Source organism: Vipera ursinii, assembly GCF_947247035.1.
Source record: "Vipera ursinii genome assembly, chromosome: 4".
NCBI lineage: Eukaryota > Metazoa > Chordata > Lepidosauria > Squamata > Viperidae > Vipera > Vipera ursinii.
Genome location: NC_139514.1, coordinates 45,126,948 through 45,146,859, shown reverse-complemented (window position 1 = coordinate 45,146,859; position 19,912 = coordinate 45,126,948). Strand labels below are relative to the sequence as shown.

Genomic DNA, 19,912 nt, shown 5'->3' with positions numbered 1-19,912 from the left:
AATAGGAGGAAGGTGTGTTGGATATGTTCGCTGTCTTGAGTTATTTGTAAAAATAATAAAGACAGGCTACAAATAAAGAAATGAAATATCTTCCAACAAATCATTAGACTGTATGTGTCTTAAACAGTATTAGCCCTTCTTAGATGGAAGTAAAAGATAAGGGGATGTCTTACTTTTCAAACTCAACTTTATTAATCATTTATAAAACATTCCCAACTATGTCTTAGCTATTAACCTCCTTTTAAAAACAAGTCATTTAGGAGCAATTACCAAGAAGGGTTTTCCATTAACCATAATTATTTTCAGGTTCCACACATTTATTTTTAGGTTAGTATTTTACAGCTTGTGATTAAAGGACCACTGATAGTCCATGAATGTAGATGATCCCTGGAGCACATGATGAGGCAATAACAATAATGCTAATAATGAAGATTCCAAAACAGAATGTTGTAGTATCTCACAATTTTGGCCATTTCAAAGGTTGTTGTTTTTTTAAAAAAAGTATTGAGTTATTTTGGTGTCTGTTAGATGCCATCATATTCTATTGTTCCTGCCAGCAACATTTTCAGTTATGATGTAGGAATTACCTGAGGAAAAAGTTGTGGATTATTTTCTTTTCTTTTCTTTTTGTATATGTTTTATTGGTATTTTTTAACATAACATAAATCATTCAGTAATTTGTAAACAGTATGTTGTCTGGGTAATATTTATAAGACAATCTTTAACAATTGATTTCTATAATCTATATTCCATATGTTAATTTCATTTGATTTCCCCTTTCCCCAAAGTATCTTTCTTTGTAAAACATTAGATTAAGACAATTCTCATTATTTTGATTAACAACAATTATGTATATAGTTTTTCCAATAATCCTATTTGTCATTTTAGTTGCCTTATCGTGGATCTTGTTACCGTGCTTATTTCAGCTTATTTCTCCCCCAAAATTCTAAATATTCTAACTAGTGACAATTTTTTCAACAATTAACTACCTTTACATTGGTGGATTTAATTCTATTTTTCCGTATAAACCCTCACATACTTTTATATTTATTAATCAATAAGTAAAAAAGTAGAAAGAGAAAAGAGGAGAGAAACAAAAAAGAGAAAAAAGGAAAAAAGAAAAAAAGACAAAAGCACTGAGATACAAAAAATAACATATAACTTAAAATATGTATCCCTCCTAATTTAATATATATTTATTCCCTCAATTTCTTATTCTTTTTGACCATAGCTGAGAATGTATTTAATTTATTTAAACTTTAAGCATTCCATTCAGTAGATCTAATCATCTAATCCTTTAACTCTCATTGAAAACACATTTTTATGCTTTTCTTATCGTCACATTTAAATAACTAAAACGTTTGCTTTGTTTAAATCATTTCAACTTTTTTTACAGAAAGAAAAAGAAAAAAATTGTATTAATTAAAAAAATCATCCCTCTAAGAATAATATATTTCAAAGTTTTTCCATTTCTTTAGCCATATTCAAACAAGTGTTTCTTATTGTATTTGTTAACAAAAGGAAGAAGAAAAAATTCAACTCTCTAAGAGTAATATATTCCAAAGTTCTTTCCATTTTTAGCCATATTCAAACAAATGTTTCTTTTTTAAGTATTCTCTCTGATAAGTCCCATCATCTATTTTCTTGATTTCCATTTTTATCTTTTTTCTATGGCCATTGCCTTTCTTAATCAGTATGTTTTGCTGCATCATTTGTTCCCCTGTAAAGTATTTTTTCTCATTCTTTTCCTTATCTTCAAAGTTGCTTGGACATGTTGAAATATTTCCCATTTGAATTAAATCATGATATTTTATTTTATACGGTTCCATCTTTAAGTCTCTATCCTCAGAATTATGTTCAGTCATCTCTACTGTATTTTCCTGGGAAATTTCTTGGAGTGAAATTAAGTTGGAGATGATTCGTACTCTCAAGGTTGTTCTGTATTTCTTTGTAGTTTAAAATCATTGTCCTTTGAAATTGTTGCCGCTTATCATATCTTTCCTTTTGTAAAGTATTCATTGCTTCAGATTTGTTACTCTCACTTTGTTTACACAGCTGCATTTTCTAAGAACTTTGAGGGTCAAAGAAAAAAAAGAATCCTCACCCACCAGTAGGTGTCAGTGTTTGCTCATTTTTCAGGTCTTTCTAGTCTTTTTTCTCTCTCTAAAGGGTAAGTTTTGCCGCTTCCGGTAACCAAAAGGAAGGAGTAAAACCCCCCTCCTTTTTTCCCCAGAGATCTCTTATTTTTTGGGACTTTGTTCTTCAGGAAAATAGGTAGGATAGAGAAAATCAATATTCTTAAGCATACTGTTTTAAATCTGCTTAGTTTAAAAGCTTATGGTTTCTGTTGTCACCAGCTATGGCTGGACATGAAGTTAGCCAGCCTTTTCTTCTGTTGGTTTCTGGGAGGCTTCTCCTGGACCGTTTGGGGAGACCGCCGTCTCTCCTAAGTCCCTGGGATTTTCTTCCTTCATTCCACCCCTTCAGAGTGGGTTCTGGCCCCTTAGGGTCCCCAACAAAAAGAAATTTCAGCCGAAGGGTTCGGCATTCTGAATCTTCAGACTGCTCACTGGAAAACAAGAACCTGCGGATTATTTTCTTCATAGAAGAAAATGTAGATGTTCTGTATTTCTTCCATTTGAAGCAAAGTACAATAAGGTTTTACTCACATGTTTCTGATACTGCATCTGAATCAAAGGGTGAATGTCAATTTGGCTATTGTGGAAACTGAATTCTTCATGGCTAATTTTATTAACAATAACACTCCAAAGAAGGGTCAAACATTTTATTTTTTAAGCTGGGAGACTGGATGAAATCTTAAAATTTATTTCCAAATCTAAATCTAGTTTTTTTACTTCCGGCTTTTGAAGATGGCGGACGTGTCAGGCTGAGCTCCGTGAGCTCCGGCTATGGGGGCGTCCTTTTGGAGTCCCTCAGGGGGTCTTTTTGGGCCCGCTGAGTAGGGGATGTGGATTTTGATCCACGAAATGAATTACGAGGCAAATGAGGAGGCAGTTCGGCTGTTGGCCTGTTCCATCTGCGCGTCGCTTTTCCCTCGCCTGTTTGTCTCCCGCGGCGTTGCTGGGTTCGGCTTTTTCGGCTAGCCGGTCCCTGCTGCCCTGGTGTCTCCGGACCTCTCCTAGGAGGCTGCGGTCAGCAGTGGGGGCGTTTACATCTGTCCTGGGCTGCCTGGGCTGTCGGGTCGGCGCTGCTGCTTCGGACGACTTTCGGCCGTTTTCGGCGGCGTTCTCGGCGTCCCTGGAGCTCGCGGCGTCTTCAGAGCCCCAGCTGATCGGCGCTTCCGTGAGAGGGGAGGAGAGCCTGTATGAGAAGCTCGCAGATTATTCTGGCGGCGGCGGCAGCAGCAGCAGTGGCAATGGCGGCGGCGGCGGTGGAGACATTTTATTGTTGGACCTGCTTGTGCCGTTTGTTGGCGGCTGCGGCGTCTTCGGGCCGTTTGGCGGCGGAGAAGACAGCTGCTTGTTATTTTACTGATAGGGCTGCCCTTTGTGCGGGTTCTGAGTTATTGCTGACGATGGAAGTGGCGATGGCGGCGGCGTCCTCGGGCTGCTTTGGGCGGTGGAGAGGACGACCATGGCGACAGCGATTCGTTGGTTTTTGGCTGCTTGAGATGATGGCAGCAGCAACGACTTTTGTGACAACGATGGCGATACAACGGACTGCCAACTTATTTATTCACTTATTTATTATCTTATTTATTAACTTTCCATTTGCCTCCTTCTTTCCCCTTTGGACTGGGACGGACCTGGGTACAGGCCACAGTGGGAGAGTGGCCTGTTTTACATCGGCAGCCCCATAGAGGTGGGAGCTCTGTGGGTGCTGCCCCACCCAGGGTGGGCATTTTGGACCATCCCCGGAGGCAGACTCGCGTCCCGTTGTGAGAGGACGGGTTGTGGTATGCCTCTGGGAGCATCCAATCAAGTGGCAGTGGTTGGTGGATGGCCCAAATGTCCCACTCCTTTCCTTTGATCCTCCTGTTGGTTTCAATCATTGGACTGCCCTCTCTGGACTTGCTGACTGGATGCATCAATATTCCGACACGGACTTGCTCGCCCTCAGGGGTGCCCCCCTCTCCTGGGTGCGTCCCGCCTTCTTTTCTTTCCCTAATCTCGATGAGGGGCCCAATTGTTGGGACCCTGAGAGATGGCCGGGAAAGGCCAGGGGCTCTCGATATAAACCTAATAAGAGGCCCCTGGTTAATTTTTTAGCTAAATTTTTTAGGGGGTTGGGGAGGGGGGTGGGGGGTAGTGGTTGTCTGGCGGTGGGGGGTAGCCAAACAACTTTGTTGCAGGCCAGGCCTGGGTCTGACGGCGTTCGGGGGGAGCGGGTTGTGGTTACATCTGGGGCTCTTGAGCGGGTCGTGGGACTACCAATTCCCACGACGGGGAAAGGCAGCAGGCGGATAGACAGGGGGCCATATCGTTACCGGGAGGGCCGTCTCCGCTGTCTTCAAGCGGTGAGGCGCTCCGACCCTCTGGTTCTTCCCCGAGGTCCCGGGAGCGGGGATGTGCAGCCTCCTGAGCTCCGGCTGGTGTACCTGAATGCCAGGTCCGTGGTTAATAAAGCTCCCCTCGTTAGGGATTTAGTTGAGGGTGAGCATGCGGACCTGGCTTGCATCACGGAGACTTGGTTGGGCCCAGAGGGTGGGGTCCCTTTGGTTGACCTCTGCCCACCAGGTTTCCGGGTGCTACACCGGCCACGAGCTCAAGGTAGGGGTGGGGGAGTGGCGGTTACCATTAGGGAGACCTTATGTCCGCGGGAGGCCACCGTTTCTCAGATAGTCGGGTGTGAGTCTCTCTTCATGAGATTTGGTCCTGGGGCGCAGTTGGGCTTGCTGCTGGTGTACATTTCACCTAGTCTCACAGCGGCAGCCCTGCCCGAGCTGCTCGATATCCTCTCGGGTTTGGTGGTTGAGTTTCCCAAACTTATAGTTTTGGGAGACTTCAATCTACCATCCCTGGGAGGTTCATCTGAGCTAGCTCGGGAGTTCATGGCTTCCATGGCGGCCATGGACCTGACGCAAGTAATTTCAGAGCCAACTCATGAGGGAGGCCACACCCTTGACCTGATTTTTTTATCTAGACGGTGGTTGGATGATCTAGGTGGGGGCTCTCCATTTATTATGCCCCTGTCATGGACCGATCATCATCTCCTGCGGCTGGTCTTCCGCTTTGCCACCCCCTGCCGTGGGGGTACGGAGCCAATTAGATGGTACCGCCCCAGACGCTTAATGGATCCTGATAGATTCCAAGCGGCGCTGGGGTCCCCACCTGCCTCCACTGCTCACAGCTCGGCTGATGCCTTAGTGGAAGCCTGGGGAAGGGCAGCCACTGAGGCACTTGACCGGGTTGTACCCTTGCGGCCCCTGACCCGGCGCAGATCCCAGCGAGCTCCATGGTTTTCCGCGGAGCTCCGGGAGATGAAGCGCCGGAAACGGGGCCTAGAGAGCTGCTGGAGGTCTAGCCGATCCGAACCCGACCGGTTGCGGTTAAGAACCTATATTAGGTCTTATCTCGCAGCGATGAGGGTGGCGAGGTGTAATTACTTCTCCACCCTCATCGCGTCCGCAGATAATCGCCCGGCCGCCTTGTTTAGGGTGACTCGCTCACTTCTCAATCAGGAGGTGAGGGAGGATCCCTTGCAAGGTCGTGCCGAGGAATTTAGTCATCATCTGTCGGATAAAATCGCTCGGATTCGGACCGGTTTGGACTCCAGCTGGGCAGAGTCAGGCGATCAGGACACGGGCGGTCTTGTCAATGTTATCTGGGAAGAGTTTGATTCTGTGACCCCTGATGAAGTGGACAGGATTATGGGGAGGCTGAGCTCCTCCACATGTTTGTTGGACCCGTGCCCTTCCTGGCTGGTTTATGCAGCTAGGGAGAGGACACGAGGCTGGCTCCAGGCGGTTATATCTGCTTCTTTGAGTGAGGGTTATTTCCCCACCGTCTTGAAGGAGGCGGTGGTGAGACCTCTCCTCAAGAAGCCTGCCCTGGACCCAGCCGTTTTGAACAACTTTCGTCCAGTCTCCAACCTTCGCTTTCTTGCGAAGGTTGTTGAGAGTGTGGTGGCGCATCAGCTCCCTCTGGTCCTGGATGAAGCGGATTATCTGGACCCCTACCAATCGGGTTTCAGGCCCGGGTACAGCACGGAGACGGCATTGGTCGCTCTGGTGAATGATCTCTGGAGGGCGTGGGATAGGGGACATTCCTCTGTCCTAGTCCTATTAGACCTCTCAGCGGCTTTCGATACCATCGACCATGGTATCTTGCTGCGGCGTCTCAGGGGATTGGGAGTGGGAGGCACAGTTCTTCAGTGGTTCTCCTCCTATCTCCTGGGACGCTCGGAGTCGGTGTTGGCAGGGGGGCAGAGATCGGCCCCTAGGTCTCTCGTTTGTGGAGTTCCTCAGGGGTCGGTTCTCTCGCCTCTCCTGTTCAACATCTATATGAAACCGCTGGGTGAGATCATTCGTGGTTTTGGAGTTGGGTATCATCAGTATGCCGATGATACCCAACTTTTCTTTTCGACCCCAAACCACCCCAGTGATGCCCTCGCCGTGATGTCCCGTTGCCTGGAGGCGGTTCGGGTCTGGATGGGGAGGAACAGACTTCTGCTCAACCCTGACAAGACTGAGTGGCTGTGCATTCCGGCATCCCGGGACATTCCAAATGTTCCATCTCTTTCTATGGGGGGTGAGCTCTTACCCCCCGTGGATAGGGCTCGCAACTTGGGAGTCCTTCTAGATTCACGGCTTACTTTGGAAGAGCATATAGTGGCCGTGACTAGGGGGGCTTTCGCCCAGGTTCGCCTGGTGCGCCAGTTGCGGCCCTATCTGAACCGGGATGCCCTGTGTACAGTCACTCATGCGCTCGTGACCTCTCGCCTTGACTACTGTAATGCTCTCTACATGGGGCTTCCCTTGAAGACCACTCGGAGGCTCCAACTGGTACAGAATGCGGCCGCGAGAGTTGTCTTGGGAGTTTCCTGGTACTCCCATGTTACACCTTTGCTCCGCGAGCTGCATTGGTTACCAGTTGTCTTTCGGGTGAGGTTCAAGGTGTTGGTTACGATCTTTAAGGCCCTACATGGCATGGGTCCGGGTTACCTCAGGGACCACCTGCTGCCGGCATCGACTCCCCTCCGCCCTGTGCGTTCCCACAGAGAGGGCCTCCTCAGGGTGCCGCCAGTCAGGGAATGTCGACTGGTGGCCCCCAGGGGGAGGGCCTTCTCTGTGGGGGCTCCGGCTTTATGGAATCAATTGCCGGTGGAGCTCCGGATGGCACCAGACCTTCGAACTTTCCGTCGGGGCCTGAAGACCCATCTGTTCGAATTAGCTGGTCTGGCCTGATGGGGGATTATGGGCTTTTAATTGTTTTTAATCTGTACTTCTGTTTTTAATTGGGCATGGATTTAATTCTTTTTAATTTTTGTATAGTGTTTCTTATGTATGCCCTGTGAACCGCCCTGAGTCCCACCAAGGAGAAGGGCGGTATATAAATCAAATAAACTATAAACTATAACTATAAAAACCTCCACATTACACCATTATAAAGAGTGAAGGATAGCTTAATAGAGCTGTATATCTCTAATGTTTCCTGTTGGGAATGAATAAAAAAAATATGTAGATGCGTGAAATATATCCCAAAAGAAATAAAAATGAAACAGGTGCACTGTTTTTAAATCACCATGCAAATACAAATAAACATGGTGGTTTTGTATGTTGGCCATATTTTACTTGCAGTGTGTATGAGTACTTGAAGTCCTACATAACCAAGCTGCATCCAGCATTGTCTACAGCTATAGCAGGCAGGTTTCCCTCCTGAAGACCTTCTGCATCATGTGAATAGAGCTAGGATCCATTAAAGGCATTTATACTATTTACATATTCTAGATATATTTTACATTTTATTTTTATTTTTATTTTAATCCCATTTATATCCCGCCCTTCTCCGAAGACTCAGGGCGGCTTACAATCTAAGCACAAATCAAATGTGCTTAGCTAAGTAGCTGAAAAAATTTACATTATTAAATATTCTGTCATACTGATCAAAGATTGTTTTGGCTCTCTGTTGGTTGTAGAAACTTAAGGGAACTTGTTGCACCTTGGTTATGTTTTACTTGATATTAAATCAGAAATCCTGATATATTAAATCACAGCTGAATGAACAGTTTACTAACACAGATTACCTCTGCTTTTCTCAGAAAAAAAGAAAAGAAAAATAGATTAGGAATACTAATACTTTAAACTGGCCTAGGACCTTAGCTTGTTTGAATGCTGTTATTTCTGTACATTTGTTTAGCTGCTCAAATGAAGACACAAATCATAAACATGCAAATTATGTGCACTTGACAGTATGCTTGATTTATTTGTAGTTTCATTACTACCTTCCATGATGTTGTAATATAAACCTGATCGGTCGGTTTGCTTGCTGAATGAGTCATTAAAAAAGCACATTTCCAGATGAATTGCTATATTACTTTCTTTTCCTAATTCAAACTTCATTTCTTCATAGCTTTTGACTAAATCATGGTATTACGTAGGATCTTTCTAAAACAAGATAAGTGAGTTTGTGAGCAGGTTTCTTAGGATCAAAGAGACAAAACAGAGTACCCAATCCTCTCTTTCTCTCTCTCTCTCTCTCTCTCTCTCTCTGTATATGTATGTGTGTGTGTATGTGTGTGTATATATATATACATACATACATACATACATACATACATACATACATATATATATATATATATATATATATATATATATATATATATATATATATATATATATATATATATTCTCATCAGTTAGTCATACCCTTTATCTGAGATTCGAACCCGGGCTGATTATATATATCAGGCAGTGTTTTAACCTCCTGAGCCACGGGTTCCTTCTCTCTTATATTAGCTGGAAGGCAAGGCAAATGTATGTTTAAGTATTTGTCAAGGTTTTTTTTTTGAGTGGACCTTGCTAATTAACTCTTTCATTCCTGTTTTGGCCCAGCTCAGGGCTTATCCGCAGGAACTAGTCAACTTATGACAGCTCATTATTTGTGCAAATTATTCAAATTGCTAATAAAGAATCTCAGATAAAGGGTATGACTAACTGATGAGAACATAAATAGTTCGAAATGATCATCTTAGCCTCCCAAATTCTTTATTAGCAATTTGAATAATTTGCACAAATAATGAGCTGTCATAAGTTGACTAGTTCCTGCGGATAAGCCCTGAGCCGGGCCAAAACAGGAATGAAAGAGTTAATTAGCAAGGTCCACTCAAAAAAAAAAAACCTTGACAAATACTTAAACATATATATATATATATATATATATATATATATATATATATATATATATATATATATATATATATATATATATATATATATATATATATATATATATATATATATATTCTTTATTTGTAACATTTCTAAAATGGAAAGGTTTGTTAGGATCAAGGATCAAGGAGACAAAACAGAGTACCCAATCCTCTCTCTCTTTCTCTTTCTCTTTCTCTTTCTCTTTCTCTTTCTCTTTCTCTCTCTCTCTCTCTGTGTGTATATGTATGTGTGTGTGTGTATGTGTGTGTGTATATATATAGCCATGCCTGCAATAGCCATGCATCTGCTGCTATGTCACTGTGCTGTCTGAAGCTATTGCTTACTATAGGATCATTACTAAATTTGCAAAAGAGTTAAGAGTTTCATTTAAAATCTAACTGATAACTTCTCACAAATAACCAAACTTTTGACTTCAGGGGTCTTTGGGCCCTCTTCCTTCTCTCAGTATCTGTGCTCAGCATAGCAATTTTACATCTTACTGTTCTGTCATTGCATAGTGATCTCAGTTGTGATTTGTCTTCAGTGAATCTGAACCATATAGGAATTTCCATTTCTTTAGCCGATGGAAATTGCACAGTGCTATTTTCCTTACTAGATATTTTTTCTTCCCATGTCTGTGCCAACTTTGGCAGTTATTTAGCCCATTCCAATTTTCTCTACCTCTTGTGAGATACTTTTACTGAAGAAACCTTATATGATGTATTCCAGATTTTTCCTGTCCTCAGTTTATCAACTATAAGTACAGTTCGAATATCTGCAGGATCACATGTGTGGATGATAGATAGTGTTTAATATTTTCACTGTGCCATTGCGTTAAAAAAAGAAAAGAATATGCATTTCATCCTCAGTAGAAGAAATTGTTGCATGCCACCTTGAATCGCTTGTTTTGTGAAATGGGTGGCCATATAAATTGGATAAATAAAAATAAGATATTTTACTTTATGAGGATAGAAATGTAGAACTTAAATACCTTTGTTATATTCTGGGAAAGTTGATTTCACACAGCATCATAAAATAATATATCTTTAGTATTATTATTTTTTTGCATCTATGTGTTTCTTTTGTATTGAACATATTTCAATTTCAGGATATTATGCTGATAAATGGAAGAGTTATATACTTGAAAAGAATCCTCCCCTGACAACAGCTTACTTCGATACTTCAGACGAAGACCCATTTTGCAGTAAGTCATTAACTATGTTCCATGCATGTACTTCAACTTTTTTTTCCTGTTATGGAGAAAAATAGGTAGGGGAAAAAAACAAGTGCATTTTACTATCCAGATAACTTGACATTTCCTTGATTAAACTTAGTTTTTTATTACTGTTTTATTTATGAAATAGTATAATGCTCAAAAGATCTATGTGCTGGGAGAAAAGAATATTAAAAACAGGAAATTATGTAGGCAACCTAGTAAAGGATGACAAATGAGGTGATAAAAATGAGAAAGAGGTGGATTTATATTAGACAATAGCAAAATGAATTTCAAGAAAAGGAAGTATAATGAAACAGAGATGCAACTATTTACTACCATGCATTATAAAAGGTCCACATGAGATCTAGTATCTCTTACAAATAGGGCTTGTGTGTGTTTCTGTGTATGTCTGTGTTGATGTTTTCAACTGATAATCAAATAATTGCATTCAAGGTCTTTGCAAGCTAGACAGAACTTGAAGCACAGATAATAGTTCAGTATTAGGAAAATCATTAATTCTGGCTGATTCACATAATTAAAAGATGGATTTGCTTTAGAATACTTTATGTAACCCCTTAAGTTAAATACAATAGCATTATATTAATAGAAACATTTCACACTTCCATATATTATATTGTGGGATATCACAATATAGTCGGTTTTGTATAATGGTTAAGGCATTAGACTAGATAACTGGGAGACCGTGAGTTCTAGTCTTGCAAAGCGAGCTGGTTGACTTTGGGCCAGTCACTCCCTCTCATTCCTAGGAAGGAGGCAATATACGGTTCATAAATTATATGGTTAGGAAAACGTTACATTGACTATTGGCTATTTTGGATATGGTAAAAGTAATGCTATATTTTTTGTTTTGCATATAGTATTTTACTGATAATTGTGATTGCAGAAAAAAAACCCTGCATGATTTTTAAAGATAAAGGACAAGAGATATTTAGCAGCAAGTGATAATTTGAATTTGAAAAGGTAGCCAACTTAGAATTTTAATACTAAATTTAGCTGAATTCAAAATTAAATGACTGGATGTCTCATTCTTAGGGAAATATGACTATGTTCTACTATTTACTATCATAAATGTAATACAGAATGAGTAATTTTTTTAAAAAATATGGAAAATAGAACAAAAACAAGAAAAAACCAGAATATATATAGCACTTGCAAAAGACATCCATATCACCTGCCAAATTTATAACGGCATCAAATGTAAGATTTATGTCATGATTAATTAATTAGAGCATAATAATTTTACCAACTATTTTGCCCTGCTCCATGAGGAAATCATTTTCACAAGATGCTGTTCCCAAGTTTATCTTATCATTAATGGGGTATTTTAATCAATCTCAGTATAATAAGAAAAGGTTGCTGCTAAAAGAGTTACAATAAAATGGCTTATCATGAAGCGATTACCTACTATGATGCAGTTAGGTCTGAAATAGATATATTATTCTGACATTGTAGCCTGAGAACATTTTAGTAGTTTTCATTTTCTTGATATATAACTTTCTGACTTTGCTCAATAAACTAAACTCCCAGTTTTCCAGGATTCTTCTTTTCCATTCTAAAAAAGAAGAAAATAAATCAAAATAAAATTACATTTTTCTCTCTCTCCCACAGTGTATCATTATTCTTTGGATATTATTACCTGGAATAAAAGCACTAGGAGAGGTTTCATAAATATCAAAATAACGGATAATTCAGGAAATACAATAGAATCCAGAATTAATAGGTGAGATATATTTATTCATTTTGGTACTTTCATTATGCAAAATAGTATCAACTATAATTAGAACTAATTTGAACAAAGATTAATAAAATGAGTAATTGATAAATGACTTGAATTAGAATGAAAATTTTAAAGTTAATATGCAAAGAAAAAAAAGATAAAAGAAGTAAACCTTGGTTACCAACCATAGTTGGAATGGGCAACTCTATCATTAAGTGAAGCAGTTGCAAAATTTTCTTTGTCCCCACTCTCCCACCTTTTGGAATTCCCCACCCTTTGAAATGTGGTTATTAATCACAAAACTATTTTTTGAGCACAGTTGTAACTTCAAAAATGATTGCTAAAGGAGGGAATCAGTAAGCAAGGACTATCTGTATTAAAATTGTATGAATCTTATTTATAAGTCTTATTTATATATCTGCCAGTCTCACAGTCAAGTGGCTCAGGATGGGATTCAAAATTACACAACAAATTTGGGATGGATAGATGTAATCTGAGAAAGACAGTCCCTCAAATGATCCAGTCTCATGCCACGTAGAGCTTTAAACATCAAAACGCGCACCTTGAATTTGACTTAGAAACAGACTGGTTAACAATGCACCTTGCCAAACAAAGGTATAAAAATGTGTTTATATAGAAACACATGACTGCCTGCTCTGTTGCAGTCTGCATTCTGCAGTAGCTGACACTTCCAGATGTTCTTCAAGGACAGCCTCATGTAGAGCACATTGCAATAGCCCAACCATGAGGGCATGAGTGACTGCGAGTAGAGCCCCCTGATCTTGGAAAGCAAGATGCAGAATACTAAGTTAAGCAAATACTATTTCAGTCAGATTTTCTTTCTGCTTTCTAATTATGCTATTTGTTTTTGCTACCTGCCTAATACATACCAGGAGAGGAAGGACGAGAAAGGGAGGGAAGACAAAAGGGAGGGAGGGAGAAAAAGAGAGAGGTTACATTCAATTTACATAAGTTAGTTTATATTAGTATATGCAAATTCAGAAGATGCTATTGTGTAAATACAAGATATTTATAGTAATTGTAAAATTCTTCATAGAAGAGGGTGCAGCCAAAGGCTGAATTAAATTAAAAAAACACAACCCACTTATTTCAGTGCTCAATGGAAATATCAATGCCAAAGGAAGAATAAGAAAGTGGGTGGTGTAGGTCAGAGGTTGGAAGTGGTGACTGTAAGGAACTTACTTCCCTTCATGGCTATTTTTCAACAGACACTCTCAGGTGCACTGATACCGAGAACCAGCGCTGATAGCCATAGCTGTCTGCCTGCCTTATATGTACCGTATTTTCCTGCGTATTTATTTATTTATTTATTTATTTATTTAATAATATTTATATACCGCCCTTCTCCCGAAGGACTCAGGGCGGTGAACAGGTATAAGACTACTTTTTAACCCATGAAAATCTTCTCAAAAGTCAGGGGTCGTCTTATACACCGGGTGCTGAAAATTTAGGGACAGGGCTGGCTGGAAAACCTGGAGCGGATCTCCCATTTAGTCTGCGCAGGGAAAGCGGGACCAAATGGAGAAGAAGCTGCAGTCTGATTTTTTACAGGCTGGGGTCTGGGCGTCTTTCCTTCTAAAGTTGAAGAGCAGCTGTAGCATATCCCAACTTGAAAGGCAGGTGGGGAAGGCAGCAGCCAGAGCAGCGGCTTAGCTCTAAGGACACATTTGACTCAGGAACTGGGCAGGCTGGCTGGAAAACCTGGAGCGGATCTCCCATTTGGTCTTTTTTTAAAAAAATCCCATTTATATCCTGCCCTTCTCCGAAGACTCAGGGTGGCTTACAATTTAAAGCACAAATCAATGTGCTTAGCAATAGCCTTCATTCTGTGTATATGCCTGTTTATTAGGGCTTTCACCCCCCCCCCGAAGCAGCATTATTACAAAGTCAGCTTATTGCCCCCAACAATCTGGGTCCTCATTTTACCTACCTTGGAAGGATGGAAAGCTGAGTCAACCTTGAGCCTGGTGGGATGCGAACCTGCACTAATTGCAGGCAGCTGGTGTTACTTAAGGCTCTGCACAGGGAAAGCTTTAGAGTGAATTAGGAAAATAGGGAACGGTTGCTGGAATTGGGTATGTGTAGTTTAATGAAGAGAACGGTGAGGGGTGACATGATAGCAGTGATCCAATATCTCAGGGGCTGCCACAAAGCAGAGGGAGCCAAGCTATTCTCCAAAGCACCTGAAAGCAGGACAAGAAGCAATGGATGGAAACTAGTCAAGGAGAGAAGCAACCTAGAACTAAGGAGAAACTTCCTGACAGTTAGAACAATTAACCAGTGGAACAACCTGCCTCCAGAAGTGGTGAATGCTCCAACACTGGAAGTTTTTAAGAAGAGACTGGACAGCCATTTGTCTGAAATGGTATAGGGTTTCCTGCCTTAGCAGGGGGTTGGACTAGATGACCTCCAAGTTCCCCTCCAACTACTACTACTTCTTCTTCTTCTTCTTCTTCTTCTTCTTCTTCTTCTTCTTATTATTATTATTATTATTATTATTATTATTATTATTATAGTTTAATCCACTTGCACTGTTTTATGTTTACATGTTTGATGACAAACAGCCTTATGTTTATAAGTGACAGTTTTCCTACTAAGGACCTGCATGTCATAAGCATTTGAATTAAAATTACCATATTAAAATCAAATCTGATGTTTTTTAATTTTTATTTGGTGTGCGTTGGAAGAGGGGTAGTCTTATACGGTGAGTATAGCCCAAACCCTATAATTTAACAGGAAATGTAGGGGGTCGTCTTATACGCCCAGTCATCTTATACGCCGGAAAATACGGTATCAGGTAATTCAGAAGGAGGAGAAATTTTTGATAGGCACAAACCTGCTGCAGCAAAGATTGTAGTGCATGTCTTGTCTTTCTTGTCTTCTGATCTCTTGTGGACAAATAAGTGGCTAATTTTGCTTGTTCAGCCTTCAGCTGAGCAGGCTTAAGGCATAATAAGACCTTTCGTAGATCAGTCCGCAGGGCTGTTACAATCTGTACTGGATGTATTTGAGAATCCAGCTGTCAAAATATATTTTTCTGCTGCTTTTTCCTGGACCAAGGTTTGTAGTTGTTTCTATATTCTATTCTGGTTTGTTTTTGTTTTTTTTAAGAAGATTGGAACCCATTGCATGACACCCTGAGTCTTATTTTATAAAGGGGCATACATTGAATAAATCTGTTTTTTCTTTTTTAGCGATGCAGCTGTATTTCAACAATATAGGCAAGCAAAGATACTTGCTGGATTTTATCTGGATTTTGGAAACATTTCAACAATTACTTTGACATTTTCTACAAAGAGTACAGTGGGCCCCAAGTACAAGCTTAGGGTTCTCGAAATGAGATTAAAATCCCTCTCGCATCCAGAAAGGTAACATAGATTGTCATTTTATAATAGTTTCATCATCTAGAAGAAGAATTTAGGAAAAGATAGTTGAACCACTAATCCTCTTGCTCAGTGATAGCACTTACAGATGACAGAAAAGTTTCGATTGAAGGCGCTGTTTCTTAAAACGGAGGCAGAAAATAAGAACAATTTTTGCTAAAACTGCATCTGAGGGGAATATTTTCAATAGAGTGTGTCTGCCATGTGAGTGTAGGTGATCTAAAAATACTAATTTGTTCTTGTCTATGTTGCATTGCTTGAAGTGTTTCATTTGACTGTAAATAGTTCAGGAATATGCTTCCCAGTCACTTTGCAGAGAGATAGACATGCTTATTCTGAATATTTCATAACTATTTATTGGATTTTGGCCACTGTCAATGAAGTTTCAAGTTTTTGTATGTTTCTTGCAATTGCTACCTAGTTGTAACAATTACTGCTAGCATTTGCACATTTTTGTTAATTTATCATTTTGTGCATTAAACTAGAATAAAAGTTAGTGTATAGTATAGAAATTTATAATTATCATAGGATTTATGCATAATTATGATCTTGCAGTTTGATAAAGTATGTGGAGTTGATAAGAAAAAATTGTTATCTGTAATTATTCATAATTGCTATAATTATATAAACATAGGTTAAAAACAAGTTTTAAATTCTGTATCAAATTAGGACACAGATAGAGAATATATAGATGTGAGGTAATATTCTAAGAATTATATTAATTTAACACATGCCAACAGTTTAGTTTAGAAGTTGAGAAAACCTTACTCTCATTTATTTATATGATAAAATGTCCTAGGATTTTTTTTCCTGTATACTATGGGGCAGAAAAAGGAGAACTACTTCTGCAAGAATTTTTGATTACAAAGATTGATAGAGAATGTATAATTGTATTGGTTGCTCGGGAGGTAATTTGGGTTAGAAATGTTAAATTTACTCAGGCTCAAAATTTAAGAGAAAATTTTTATAAAATGTTTTATAGATGGCATCTGGATCCCAAAAAGTTGTCTAACATGTATCCTAACTTACAGTCTAAATGTTGGAGATGTGGTAGTTTAGAAGCCACCTATTTTCATATGTGGTGGACTTGCAGAAATATAAAAGCTTTTTGGGTTAAAATTTGGTGGAACATTCAAAAGATTTTTAAGAGAAAGATAAAGTTTTCTCCGCAATTGTTTCTATTGGGTATTGTTCTAGATTGTGATGTTAAAGAAACCAATTTGATGTTGAATTTGATAACAGCAGCACGGTTACTGGTGGGACAATATTGGAAGAAGGATAGTTTGCCTACAATAGAAGAATGGGTGTTTAAAGTTTCGAATCTTGCAGAAATGTCTAAGATTTCTGCTTACTTCAAGGATCATTCAGAAGAAAGATATATTTCAGTTTGGAGGAGATGGATAGATTATATTCAGAATAAATATGGGACTAAAAAGTTCCATTTAGCTTATGAGTAGATTTTAGAGGGATATTGTTATTAATTTCAGTGTTAGTACTTTGTATGTATTTATGTTAAAGGGGAGTTAAAGCACATTATGAATTTGGTTAATTTTTTATTATGGATAGTCTTTAGCTAGAATATGATTATTATAATTATACCCTGTATTTAGCTCTGGGAAGTGGGGGGGAAGGGGGGTGGTTTGGGGTGGGTGGGATTTTGGGATGTATTGTAAAATTTTGTTTTTGTAAAACTCTTTAATAAAAAAAAATGTATTGGTTGCTCCATCTCAGGAACAGTCATGAAAATCACTTCTCAAATAAAGAGTGGTGCATCTTATATAGAAATTAGTAGCTTGTTGAAAATGTCTTTTGTTTGAAACAGAAATACTTTCCCCCAGAATTGTTTTCCCTTAGTATTACTTAGCACATGCAATAAAATAATTGACTATGCAATAAAGTAATTGTTCCAAGGACATTAATTTATTTAAGTTCTGAAATGTCAGCCAGATAGCTTGTGATTAAGGTACACATATTTAAACTATAACACTTAGCTGTAGATGCGCATTCTGGACTTTACCTATCTAATAGGTTTGACTATTGGGTGATACCTAAAGAGTTCTGCAAAGACCAGTGGCTTTTACTCTAAAAAGTTTGAAAAAAATGCATTTCTGAGAGTTTGCCCATATGTCTTTATATATGATTTGGAAACAGTACAATATGGATTTTTTTAAAAAAATAACTTTGGATGATCAATTCAAAGGGTAAAAAAACCTAAAGGTAGAGGAGTAAATAAGATTAATATGTATTCCCATCTGTTTTGGACATGGTTTAGTTAGTATTTTATCATTATTATTAAATTTATTTGATGCTAGGGGGCTAAAAACCATAAAAAACAAAGAAATAAAAAGGAAGTTTAAACAAAGTGTGAAATAATAGAACCATACATGGCTCAGTGGGTTAGGACGCTGAGCTTGTCGATCAGAAGGTCGGCAGTTTGGCGGGTTAAATCCCGAGTGCTGCGTAGCAAAGTGAGTGCCTGTTACTCATCCCAGCTTCTGCCAACCTAGCAGTTCGAAAGCACGTAAAAAGGCAAGTAGAAAAATAGGGACCACTACGGTGGGAAGGTAACAGCGTTCCATGCGCCTTTGGCGTCTAGTTATGCCAGCCACATGACCATGGAGACGTCCTTGGACAAGCGCTGGGTCTTCGGCTTTGAAATGGAGATTAGCACCGGCCCCTAGAGTCGGAAATGACTAGCACGCATGTGCGGGGGAACCTTTACCTTTACCTTTACAACAAACAAGGAAAAAGAAAACAAAGAAAATACATTAATATGACTAGTAAAAAAGATAGGCGTGTGGGTGACAGAGAACGGGAGCAGGCAGGTGACTCTGTTATCATATATTATGCTGTATTATATTAGTAATACGGTTCAATCAGTAGTCCTGATTCCTCTTAAAAACACTGATTAAATATAGGATGAATATTACTTATGTACAATAAAAATAAAGTACACTTTTTCTTGATTGCATATTTTCTTCTCTCTGTACAGGATCCAGCTATGTAGATATGATTTCATACTTGTGGAAAATGTTGAAACAACTTTTACACCTATCCCATGCTATGAGATAAATATGCAAGACAATTGATTATTTCAGGATATTGTGTGCAAGAAATTAGAGAGCAACATGAACTGGTAACAAGTTTAATTGGCTTCCTTCAAGAAAGTTAATTTGCCAATTTTATGACTACCTCTGAAGATCACAGAATGAACTTTTAAAAGAAGTTCAGATTTTTTTTCATGTGCCTAGTTGCATATATTAGCAATCAATTTCTAGTTAACGAGTATTCAAAGCTGTGAATTATTTTTTGAGAAGATTTCAATTTCAGTCTTATGCACAGTGAGGCTGACATACCATTGAAATTAACAGTAATAACTTCATCACTAAATGTAGGATCATAGTACACTAAATACGTTTGTTGATACTTTTATATTTGACAGATCTAATATCTTATTGTATGAACATGAAATGCTACAGTTTAGAGAAAAAGGTTCAGATCAGCATTTGGGCACATGAACAAATATTCTCATTAATGGAGCATCTCTGTTCATAATGACACCGACAGGCTGGTAATAACTTGCTAAATAGAAACTGAAATTGAATCAATATAATAATGTGCATTATGATACTCTTGAAGACCACTCGGAGGCTCCAACTGGTACAGAATGCAGCCGCGAGAGTTGTGTTGGGAGTTTCCCGACTTTCCCATGTCACACCTCTGCTCCGCGAGCTGCATTGGCTTCCAGTTGTCTTCCGGGTGAGATTCAAGGTGTTAGTAATGACCTTCAAAGCCCTACATGGCATGGGTCCGGAATACCTTGGGGAGCACCTGCGGCCGGCGTCAACTTCCCTCCGCCCAGTACACTCCCACAGAGAGGGCCTCCTCAGGGTCCCACCGGTCAAAAAATGCCGACTGGTGGCCCCCAGGGGGAGGGCGTTCTCTGTGGGCGCGCCGGAGTTATGGAACCATCTTCCGGCCGAGCTCCGGATGGTGCTCCTTCCGGCGCGATCTCAAAACCTATCTTTTTGAACAAGCTGGCCTGGCCTGATGGGATGGGGTTGGGTTTTATAAATCGGTTTTAACTTTTTAATGTGTACTAATTTATTTATTCATGGGCATTGTTGTTTAATCGCTTTTAATTTTTGTATCTTGTCTTTTAATATGTATTGCCCTGTTCACCACCCTGAGTCCTTCGGGAGAAGGGCGGTATACTAAAT

General features: G+C 39.6%; 1 protein-coding gene across 1 annotated transcript in view; it reads left to right on the top strand.

Moving 5' to 3' along the window:
• Positions 1-19,317, top strand: part of LIPI (lipase I) — a 30,757-nt gene extending 11,440 nt beyond the window's left edge. Inside the window, exons 7-10 of the mRNA XM_083362035.1 lie at positions 10,443-10,538; positions 12,180-12,291; positions 15,504-15,677; positions 18,685-19,317. Of these exons, the coding sequence (XP_083218161.1) occupies positions 10,443-10,538; positions 12,180-12,291; positions 15,504-15,677; positions 18,685-18,781 (479 nt within the window). The 3' untranslated portion in view covers positions 18,782-19,317. The remainder of the gene's footprint in view (positions 1-10,442; positions 10,539-12,179; positions 12,292-15,503; positions 15,678-18,684) is intronic.
• The last annotated feature ends 595 nt before the right edge of the window (positions 19,318-19,912 follow it).